The sequence below is a fragment of the Blennius ocellaris genome (assembly GCF_963422515.1).
Source record: "Blennius ocellaris genome assembly, chromosome: 5".
Lineage (NCBI taxonomy): Eukaryota > Metazoa > Chordata > Actinopteri > Blenniiformes > Blenniidae > Blennius > Blennius ocellaris.
Window position 1 is genome coordinate 26,646,780 of NC_137654.1, and position 11,559 is coordinate 26,658,338.

Genomic DNA, 11,559 nt, shown 5'->3' on the forward strand with positions numbered 1-11,559 from the left:
AGCAGATACGAAGTCGAGTCGACTCCAAAAGAAAAAAGAGGCAACATCGTGAAGAAAAAGGCAGATTTATAATCAGATACCACATTTTAACATTGACGTTTTGTGGTTTTGTTTTTTTTCTTGTTAAAACTGTCGTTTTGATACATTTCTTTTACCGCGATTGGGAAAACCTGAAGAAGAAAGAGGAAAAAAAAACAGTCTGGCTTCGTCAGCCAAAAGAAAAATAAGCAAATGGTTAATTTTTAACAGTATTTCTCATTAAATCTCTACTCAGTACCATCAAAAAAGGCAACTTTGCACGTTTCACCCTGCGTCAGACAGAGACACAACAGAATACGTTTGTTAACTATTTCCTTCAATAAGCCGACTTATCGAGCGCGAGCATACAATGAAATAGCGCTATAGTTTTTGTACAATGATGAAACTGACCGGACAGCTTATCGCCAGCGCTGTTTCACGGTCTAAATAGGGGTTAGTATTAAGATGGCGTCTTTGTGCCACGTGTAAACAGTGAACAGACCCTTTCAGCATACCCCTCACAATTTGTGGGCACGCTGCTTGTAATTCCTCGGCATTAGCGCCTGTGATTGTTTTTATATTGCTCGAATTTGTCACGAAGTGGTTAATGAATTCAAAAATGTTGTGATCGTGTCGTAGAAAGAGCCTCTCTTTGTTGTATATTGACATGTGACTGTACAGAGGAAAATGTGCAGATAAAAAAAAAGAAGAAGAAAAAAAAAGCCAAGAGACAAATAGAGAAAACAAGAGTTAGAGAGACAGAAGTAGAGGTAGGAGTGGGAGAGCTCTTTCCCCGCCCCTCTCTTATCCTCAGATGAACTTATCGTGTTGCCTCATAATGTTTTCTGAGTTTTTTTTTTTTTTTTTTTTTTTTTTTCCTCCTAGAGGCAGTCAGGCTAACTTCCTGCATTCAACCTCAACATAGTTGATTGGTTGATATCTTGGCTGACCGGCTGCGGTTTGCAGCGAGGCAACAGGAAGTTTCTCTTCATATGCAGGAAGCTGCAGCTGTTTGGTCTTGAGATACACCACTTTGCACCGTGCACACTGGCTCTCTGTATACACGCATACAGATACGCAGGCGGGCTGACACGCGCACACAAAAAAAAAGAAAAAAGGGCATCGCTTTTTATCTGTTTGTGTCTACATGCTTTCTACAGGAGCGTGTGCGTGGATGGCTCTGTGTGGCACTGCTAATTGCTATAACATGTGGGCGTGTAGTGACATGTCAGGCCAGGATTGTGAGCTATCGGAAACATTTGAAACCATGGTAACCACACATCTCATTAGCACATTAGCAAAAAGCATAGACAAGTGGAAAATAGATGTGTGTGTGTGTGTGGGGGGGGGGGGGGGTGGTTATAAAGAGTCGATGCAGAAGAGTAAAGACATCCTCTTTCTTTATTTGTTCATTCAAGTTTTAGGACTCAAACTGGCCTCACATCAACATAAACTCACCTGAAACACCTCAGACACAAAATGTTCCATCTTTAAACGCAGAGTGAGTCCATGCACTGCCTGGAGTCATTCACCTGAAGTCCATTTCTATGTGTGCATAAGGTTGAGTTTATTGTCATAGTCATAACAATAGCTCCCATATGTTCCTCACATATGTGGGTCATGTTATCTTTTCATCAGCCACATTGCCAGACGGGTTTACCTCGCCCGTATACCTGTCAGCCCAGCATTTGTTTGCATAGCTCTCTATCTCACAGACCAGAGAAGCCAGTCGGACAGTAATCGTTTCCCTCTAATTAAGATTCAGTGAATCAGGAATCAGGATCCAATGTCGTTTATCTAATGCGACCGCGCTGTGTTGTTTCTGCCGTCGCACATTCTAGCGTGTAAGTACATGCACGTGGCAGCATGTCTCTGTATACCTGCATGCATGTGAGCATAAGCCCCGTGTGTTTGCGCCTGGTTAATGAGGATATACACAACATCGGCGCGGGCGCCGTGCCAAGTGGGAATGGAGGACACTCTGTGCTCCCGTCCTTCCTTTAATGTAGGAATCAGGAATTTTCCTCAAGGAGCAGGCAGGTGAAAAAAGCTGGTGCTGGGTAAACCTGCCGTAGAGCCTCATGGAGGATCAGTGAAAAACTAGTCGTGAGTAAGGCCAAAAAAAAAAAAGCTGTTTGCATCCTTTATAACAGTGGGATTACTTCATCCTGCCGTCTATTGTGTGGCATAGTTCCTCTGCCATATCCAGCTCCCTTACTGCTCCTGCCTCCTCCTCCTCCTCCCCCTCTTTGCCCACCATCACCATGTCCTTACTCCCTTATTGAAATTCTGCCTGGCACACAGACACTGCCCATTCTTGGCACAGAGCTCAGAGAGAGAGAGAGAGAGAGAGAGAGAGAGATAGAGAGAGAGAGAGAAAGAAACACACAAGAACCTGTACCAATCGTCTGGTGCCCCCACCGCTCTGTCTGCGCCAGGCATTCATGCAGTCTCGCGGACCAAGGGACCGAGGGACCAAGGGCAATCCAATAGGTATTTCCCTGCCTCAGCTTCCTGCGGTAATCTGCTCCAATTTTCAGGAGTTTTGCTGGCAACTGAGTGTGACGTGTGTGCTTCGGGATTCGCTAATTCATTTGTTGCGTCCGGGTTGTCTGTGTTGCGTGGCGAATAAATCGTAATGAGGAAGCAGGAGGGCCTGTTGCGTGAATTTCTGCACATGTTTTGATTTGGGGTTGGGCTTTTTTGCTGCTCTTTTGTGTAAAACCTGTAAAAAAAACTGGTATAAGTTTTTGGTATAAGTAAGATAACGTAAAACAGAGAAAGGGCAGTGCAGTAGGAGAAAGACGTGGAAAAGACGACATTTGGCCAAGACTCACACTATGGATGCTACAAATTTGTCATATGCAACCATTTATTAGTAATGTTTTGGCACAGCAAAGTAATATGAACACAGTGTGATCAGAAGACCACCGTCTGTTTCTTTTGAAAACCCCCCACTGCTGCGATAGTGAAGATCTATTGTTTGTCTGAACTATTCTCTTTGTAGAAAGTGTTCAAAGCTTACTGAGAGGAACACAATTTTCTACATGATGCAACTGAAGTCGGGTTTTGGAAATTCCACAGAAAAACATGTGTAAGTGTCACCCGGGGAAAGATGACTGCGCTAAAGAAGGAAATTGCCTCCAGAAAAACATATCCTGGTTGGTCACCGCAGGGAAGTGTTATCAAAGGGCACAAGAGGACAAGGTCTGCGTTTCTGGGCGCACGCAGGATTCTGCTGACGTGCATTAACAAAACATGCAGCCGTATTTCAGCACGTTCGCAGACTGTCTTGAGTGGCAGATGAGATTAACTCAATTGGCCCGCATTTCTTGCTTTTCTCATCTGCTCTTCAAGATCCTCTTAGAGGCCCCACAAGTCGCGTTTATTTTACAGCCGTTGACAGAGAGAAATGATTGGCCCCGGCCCGGCTGTGTGCGCGCCCTTCAGAAGTGCCATAGAAAATGTCCACAATCACAGACAACAGCGCCCAGTGGAGCTCACATGACTGACCGGGTTTGGCCTCAGTGTTTCCAAAACAGTCGTGGGGAACGGTGGCGGCAATTCATTGCAATTAACCCAGAAGCACAGGCTTCCCAACAAGGATTTAATGTTCATTTATTTATGTATTTATTTATTTTTTCCTCTCTCCTGCTCAGATGTCTTATTAAATCTTCACTAATTTGACCAATTTCCCCAGAGCACGCTGTCACGTCGCTGCTGGTCTGCTCGACGTGTCCTCGCAGCGCAGCTCCAGTTAGGGGACGTTTCTTGGCGAACAAACAGAGCTCATAGATCTGTCACGGGCACGGTGGCAGACTTGGGCATTGTGCCAGCAGCCCCCCTCCCCTCCCTCCCCTCCCTCCCCCCTCTGTCTGTCTGGTCTTCTGTAATCAGACTAACAGGGTCTACTGCATGCTAACTATGGCCCGGTCTGGACCCAGTCTCAAGGGTTGTGACTATAATTTATGCGAGCAGTTTTACTTTTCTAACGCCTTTTCTGCCCATCAGAGGCCCAGGTCTTGGCGTTTTAAGTCTGGCACTTATTAACCCTTTGACTTTGGCCGCGCGGTCACAATTGGCCAGTTCCCAATCTCTCACCCATGACTGGTAATAGTTGAGCCATCATGAATAAGCAAATGCGTTGATCATGAAGTGAATGAAAGTTGAGGCGGTGAATGATTTGCTGCTGTCCGTGCTCCTGAGGAATGGCCGTGGCATGCCGAGCGTACCTTTCCACACTGGGTGTCTGAAGTTGGAGTTTTGCTCTCTCTCAGTGATCGAGCGTGTCGTGTGGGTCCGTTTGGCTCTGTCTTCGCACTTGGCACGAGACCGATTCTCCATCACCGCTGATGAAACAGCTGCTCTCTTTTCACCATGACACAGCACTCTTATTAAAAAAGAGAAACACTGAAAGGTAGACCTTGTAGTGTTTTGAAGTAGCCCTAAAATGGCCGATACGCAGGACGCCATTTTGTTTCCTTGTTGTGATTTTGAGGGGGGGGGGGTGCAGAATCCTAGCTTTGTGTTCAATCAGAGGCAGCTGGTGGAAGCCATATTTGCAGGCATCTCTGCATGTACCTCCGTCTGAGAGGCAGCAGCCAGCCTACACAGGGATACTCCACTGGAGTGAGCTCAGATTTTTTTTGGCAAAAACGGAAAAGGATTCCTGGCAGAGTCGAGCAGCCCTCTCTTTTTCCCTCTGTCGATCACATGCCAGGGTCTCAGGAAGCCAGTGAGTCGTTTGTTGGGCTTTCACACATTAGTGCCCGCACTTTCCAGTGTCCGTTTACAAATTATTTGTCTTCGATTTTGTTTTGTTTAGTTAGAGCAACCTTCCTGTTCAACTTTGCACCGAAAAAGCCGCTTGAATGTCTCGGTTTCTCTTTTGTGAAGAAGTCACATGAGACTCGTTCATCTGTGAATCTTGGAAGTTGAAAACTTGTCATCAAGCAACAACAGTTTCAGCCAGAAGTTGTGATTTTTGAATGTTTTCTAGGAAGCTATGACGAGAAAACCAAAAAAAAAAAAAAAAATAGTATTAATAATGATCTGTCGCTAGTATTAGATGACAAAACACACATGTCAAAAAATCTTATCCAGTATTTTCAAGAGCAGTCAATAAAGATAACCCTCTCTGTCTTCTCTTCTTTGTACCATTGCAGGAAAGTTACCTTTGCGGATCTTTGATGCTGAAGCAACGTGGATGCTGCCCTTGGGGCTGAGGTAGTAGATTGAATAGTTGTGGGGTTGTACGACCTCTTTTTGAGATAACTATACAATCTACTGTCTTTCCCAAGGAGACAGCTGAGTCAGCCACTCGCCGACTGTCGTCTCCAGACGGGAAATCTTCCTGTCCAGTCAAAAAAAAACAACTAAAAATCCACTTGCAGCAATAGACATAACTGCTTACATGCTTTGTAGTATACCTTTTGAAAACAATTACATTTCATATTTTCCAATAGGCGACGTTGGAATGGGGCTCTGACAGGGTGAGGTAGTAGGTTGTATAGTTTGGTGGGTGGGATTGCGCCCCGCTCAGGTGATAACTATACAGTCTATTGCCTTCCCTGAGGAGTTCACTGGACGCTCATCATTATTCAAGACTGCCGAGGCTCAAGTATCACGTTTATTCTCGCATATAAAGAAGCAGGAGCATATGTGCTTGAGATGTTTCATGTGTGCAGCTGTACAGTAACCTCCATTACAACATGTACCTCTGAATAAAGTCACACTTGCTTTAAATCGGTGGTGCTTTAAGTCAGTAAGTTGCATTGAGGGGGCTCTTCATCACACACTGGGGTTCTGACTGACTCAACGTCTTGTCCTGAGCTGGCTAGTCTGTGGCGCCCTCCAGTGGAAGCAGGGGGAAGTGTTAGAAGAAAGTTTGTAACGATTTAATTATGAAATGCATTCAGGTTGTTTTTCTGAACTAACAAGCCTTGGTACCTCGAGAAAATAAATCAATTATCTGTGTTATCTGTGTTACGATCACCATTGATGTGCTGCATGACACAAACAAGAGCTTCTTTCGCAAAATCATGACATGTTCTCAATTAAAACTTCTCTCTTTCCTCTGAACTGAACACAATGTACTTCCTGAACGCTATAAAAAGACAAAGTTGGGTACAGAGCTTTGATAAAGACTTCAAACATTGCTGGACACAGTGATAGTTTGATTTTCTTTCATGAGAAAAAGTCCCTTGAACTCAGGCATCAAACACGTCGCACTCAAAGGGACCTTGTGGTGCTTTGTTGAGGTGTGGTCCCCCCTCTGGATTCGCACATCTCTGTGAGTGCGTTTTGTTCCCTGGTATAGACCTCCGAGCTGCCTTCTGTTCATACTGACAGTTCAGCCTCACAAAGAAGCGTCTCCATATTTGACCATAGGCCTGTCGGATCTTCGGGATGCGATAGGCGTAGAGCACAGGGTTGACCGCTGAGTTGGCATGCGACAGGAGAATACCTGGAAATACCAGCAACGACAAATACAAGTTCAGGGGTTTTGATCGGCGGTAATGAACTGAGACTATGATTGTACAGGCAAGAAGAAGCGGGTCACCTGCCTGCATAAACAGATCCCCTTGTGACAGCTTGAGGACCCTGAATCAGCAAGAGACCGTTCATCAGGTGCAGAGGGATCCAGCTGACCGCAAACAGAATGAGGACCAGAGCCAAGGAGCAGGCAAGCTTCTTCTCCCTGAGCAGCGAGGCCTGAGCCTGAGGGCTGCTGCTGTCCTTCAGCCGTCCCTGCAGACTCCAGAAGATCCTCGTGTAAAGCAGCGTCATGACCAGCAGAGGCGCCATCACGCAGCCCAGGAAGTTGAAGTAGACCATGAAGGGAAGGGAAATGACTGAGAGGAAGGTGCACAGCGGAGAGATGAAGGCGGCGGACGATGCATTGGCGGGGGAGGAGTGATTGTTCCAGCCCAACAGAGGCGTGAACCCCAGAATGCAGGAGACTATCCAGCACACGGACACGGCCAGCCACGTGCGCCTCTGTGTCACCAGGGCTTTGTATCTGACCACGCAAAAGGAGGAATCCTGTGAGGTTTGCAACATTTCCACCAGAGAAACAAAAACAGGTTCAGAGTTCAGAGCTCACCTGAGGGGTGTGTGTAAACGCAGGTAGCGGTCCACAGCGATGGCCAGCAGCGACAGCACCGAGGCCTGCGTCAGCACCAGGACCACACAGCTGAGCAGCAGGCACAGCTCGGGGGTCAGTCGCACCCAGCCGTCCAATAGCACAGCCAGGGGCACGGCGGCCACGCCCACCAGGAAGTCCGCCACGGCCAGAGAAACCAGGAAGCAGAACGTGGGCTCCCGAAGAGAATCCCGGATGCCAAAGCACACCGCACACACCACCAACCCATTCCCGAGGCAACAGGCTACGGAAATCAGCACCTCCAGGGCAGTGTAGGCCACCCAGCTCCAATCAGCCATCACGGCAGGGGGCCAGCGGACGCAAAAGTCCAGCAAGTTTCCCGAAGATAGCGTGCAGATGAAATGATATCCAAACGCAGCGAGAAGTCCAACATTTGTGATGCAGCCTCTCGTTTCTCAGCTCCAGGCCTCAAATGACCAAAAAAAGCATTGCGCAGATGCTTTTTATGTGCAAACATGCATGCGCTTGAGAGTGCACACACAGAAACAAGCCTACACTCCATAGAGACGCCATCTGTAGTTCATCAGCAAGCGAAGTTGCTGTTCTCACTGTCCTAATGTGCCTCAGTAACCTTTGAGGGAGGGACATCCCGATGAGCTTCACTCAACCTTTAGCTTTAAACACACCTTCCTGTCAGCAGGAGTGTTTACAGTCATCACTGCTGCTGCTGGTCACTGGAATTTCTTAAATGTTGATGTAGTACCCGGTCAAATGTCCAAATTTGGAGTAAATGTGAGTGTTAGCAGGTGTTACCAACAAAGTAACACGTGTCTAATGAAAAATGAAGAAAGTAATGTGATGTGAGTTTGTATTTGTTTCCATCCATGAATAAGGTTTTGTGTATCAATAGAAAATGTGCATTGTATGTACTTTTGCCAAAATGTGTACTTTGAATCAACTTTTTACACAAGTCGAATGAGCATTTTACTTTTAGTAAAGTCTTTTATTCTCATTCTTTTTTACTTTTACTTCAGTAAAGAATTTTGGGCAAATCTGGCATTTTATCAGCTGATCTTACTGCCGCGAGATGAATACTTGGAAAAAGTAGGATTTGTGTTTATTTCATAGCCTGACGTAGAAATGTATGAAAAAGCACAAAAATAAAATTCTCCAGCCAAAAGTAGACCGAAACGACAATTATCTCACATGAGCAAATGCATGTATTTGACTTTTACTTTTTCAGTTTCCCAGATGTAAACACAAAAATATGTGTATTTGACACATTAGTGATTTGCATGTAAACATCTGTACAGAACAAAGTAATATTTACCACCTCTGCAGCGCTCAGTGTGTGTGTGAGGGGACTTTCAGATGTTACTGATTAACACGCCAGTTGTCTGTGGCGGTTTTTCATTGCATGCTCACTTTGCATAGTTTTGTGTGTGTGTATGTGTGTGTCTGGTGTTTGCTTTGGTTTATAATCACATCTTTGTGTCTTTGTGTGATCGGCACACTGAGTCTTTGTGCACCCAAACAAGGAGGCAGATTGTGAGTTTTTTTTTTTTTTTTTTTATTTAAAAAAAGATATTTTGACACAAACAGATGATGTTTACACAAATTAATTCTGTTAAACAGTCTGAGGTTGTATCTGCAGAACATTTCTCTCTCTCGCACGCACGCACACGCATTCTACTTATAAAGTGGATTTTACACGACAACCTTTTAGGTTTACAAAGCGAATGCTTCTCTCGGCCTGTTTCTCAAGTTTCCAGCGTGAAGAAGCTCCGACCTCCATTGTCAATTCTTAAATACTCAGTATTTATTTGTTTTTCAAAATAACAATGAACATAAAGGACGTTAACGTGACATTCGAAGTGGTTTCACTCAACGTCCTTCACGCTCATTCTATTTTTTTCCCCCATTTTTTCATTCTAAAAACAATCTTTTCTACACTGCTTTGGCGTCTGCCTGCAGGCCTTTCAGTGTCTTTTCATCAAACCGGTAGGTGAGCTTCCTCTTCACTTTGTGGATCTCGCCGGTGCGGGAGTAGTTCCTCAGGGCCCGCGCCATCTTCTGGTACGTCATGGTCTTACGATTGCCCTTCCGCCGGCCCCACAGCTGAGCCAGGCTCTCTTTGTTCTGCGAGGAGAACTGGAAGGTGCCCGAGGACGACTGGACCCACCAGATGCAGCTCCTCATCGACGGCGTCTGAAGCATCTCGAACAAAAACTGGAACAGCCTCTCCTTCCGCTTTCCTGATGACGAAGATGAAGATGCAAATGTAAGGTGATAGATGTTTTATTTTAGGTGCGTTAAAAATGGTCAGTTTGATATTTATGGCAGGAACACCCACTATAATCAGTGAGTGTGTATTTCTATTTCTATGTTTGCGTTTATACCTGACAGTGGCGCAAGAGGCAGAGACTCTCTTTCCTTCCTGACCCCCGTGTCAGAGGACGGCGACGGGGAATCTTGGTACTCGTGGTACTGGGAGCCGCTTGATTGCGAATCGGAATCGACGTAGACCGGCGCCATGTAGGACTGTGTGATGTGACCCTGGAACTAACAAAAAAAACGCATAAATAATTCACAAACGCGACCACGTTCATCGGGCACACGTGCGGCTCGCTCTTAAAGGTCAGGCGAAAAATGATCACGCATTCCAAATGATGGATATTACATGGCTGCTCATTCTGTAAGTGACACTCTTCCAGTCTGATTGGCTTCTGATAACGTCGACAGGGCGCTCCCACCACGTGTGGACGTACAAACGTCAACCGTACTCATACAGTGGGAATGAGACTCTTCGGCTCACCCAGTGGAGGTCGTGGGAATTTGACCACGTTGGGGGCGGAGCTTGCTCTTTGTAGTCATCGCTTGGCGTGTGAGAGTCACAGTGCCACTCGTAGGCATGCTGACCCGACCAGCTGTTCTCTGAGGAGAGACAAGAGCGCCGGAAATTCAGACGGGAAGCTGAATCACACATGCACGTAATATCTCGCCACGGCTACGAACCGATGATCTTGCTGCCGTGGTGGGGGTGTGTTTGTTGCGCCGTGGAGGTCAGGAGTGATGCGGGCTGCACCTCCAGGGAATGCTCCTGCAGGTACTCCTCGATGACTTCCAGGTCCACCTCGGGGCAGGAGGAGGGCACCGCCGCGCTCCAGGACCCCCGGGCCGCACTCAGCTTGATCTCAGTCACACAAGCCATCTGTCGGACACACAGCAGAGTTCAGACATCACACACACTCACACACACACACACACACATACATACACACTCAAGTTGTTGCCATGGTGAGTTCTTTGGGTTGTGATGCAGGCAGAGAGGAATGTTTTGCTCCTCTCAGTAATCTTGATGTTGTTTTTATCAGACCAAATATGCATGCTATTGCTTGGACGCGAGAAACAATTGTTCTGCAATACATTAATCACGTTATGTCGTCGATTTTAAATGATCGATGTTGCAAGTGCCAATGAAAAGCTGTGAAGTAATGTTAGGATTTGGGAAATATCACAGATGTATCCTATTATATAGCTTTAATATAGCTTGTATGAAATTTGAACCACGTGTTTTAGTATTTGTGTTGGAAAGGAGCCAAACAACAGCTCTGTGAATGTGTGTGTGTGTGTGTTAGTTTTGACTGGCAAATTTATGCAAGTGTTTTCTGCAGTGTGGATAACAGTCAGATAGCTGTGAAGAGCATTTTCATAACTGACCTTACAAATATGATTTTACCCAGCATGATAGCATTTTTGGAGCATTTTGCCATCGGATATTAAAACTAAAGACACACTTCAATCAATGCAAATGACAAAATATAAAGTAAAACCAGACTCACCGTCTCGATTTCTGCCAACATGTTAAATCTGGAAAGAGAGAGAAGCGCCGCTGTTAGAGTCAGAACTCTGACAAACATGAACAGAGAAGTGAAAGACACAAACGTGAACTATAATAGCAGAGACTCATAGAGTCACATGACACAAGGCCGAGTGACGTTTCCGGTACCTTGTTGGCCCAGAGGTGTACTCCTGTGTCTGGTGCAGTGAAGAAGTATCCTCAGGGTGGAGACATGAGGATGTGACGGCTCACCTGTGTGATGCTCCACCTGGAGTCGCCTCTCTTTATAGGTTTTATCACACACTCTTCCTCCTGCTCTCATTGGCTGGAGGCGTTTGTTAAAGGGGGAGTGGTTTGGGGGGAAAAAAAGAAGTGATTTGAGCAGCTTGTTGATCTATTGTTTGATTTAAATCAATATTTAGTAAAGAAGCATTATTCAAAGGCAGGATTTTTTTATTTTTTTTTATTGGATTCTTTATTTCACATATTAGCTTCAGTCTATGTTCTTTAATTTGGTAGCTTTTTTTATTTCCTGGATTCTGTGGTTTATTGTTTAATTCACACAGAGGAGTGAACACCAGGTGAAGGGATCCAG

General features: G+C 45.7%; 2 protein-coding genes across 2 annotated transcripts; both read right to left on the bottom strand.

Annotated features, from left to right (window-relative positions):
• Positions 1 to 4,782: 4,782 nt before the first annotated feature.
• On the bottom strand, positions 4,783 to 7,512 carry LOC308129984 (adenosine receptor A1). Its single transcript, XM_080496142.1, is given in 3 exon segments — positions 4,783 to 6,579; positions 6,581 to 7,039; positions 7,124 to 7,512. Coding segments are annotated over 3 exon segments (1,149 nt in total). The 5' UTR covers positions 7,462 to 7,512; the 3' UTR covers positions 4,783 to 6,227.
• Positions 7,513 to 9,070: 1,558 nt separating this feature from the next.
• Positions 9,071 to 10,986, bottom strand: LOC308130548 (uncharacterized protein; the record flags this gene model as incomplete). The annotated part of the gene is made up of 5 exons (XM_080496951.1): positions 9,071 to 9,378; positions 9,523 to 9,679; positions 9,939 to 10,057; positions 10,139 to 10,334; positions 10,966 to 10,986. 5 exons carry the CDS (start codon positions 10,984 to 10,986, stop codon positions 9,071 to 9,073), a joined length of 801 nt encoding a protein of 266 aa, XP_080353077.1.
• Positions 10,987 to 11,559: the final 573 nt, after the last annotated feature.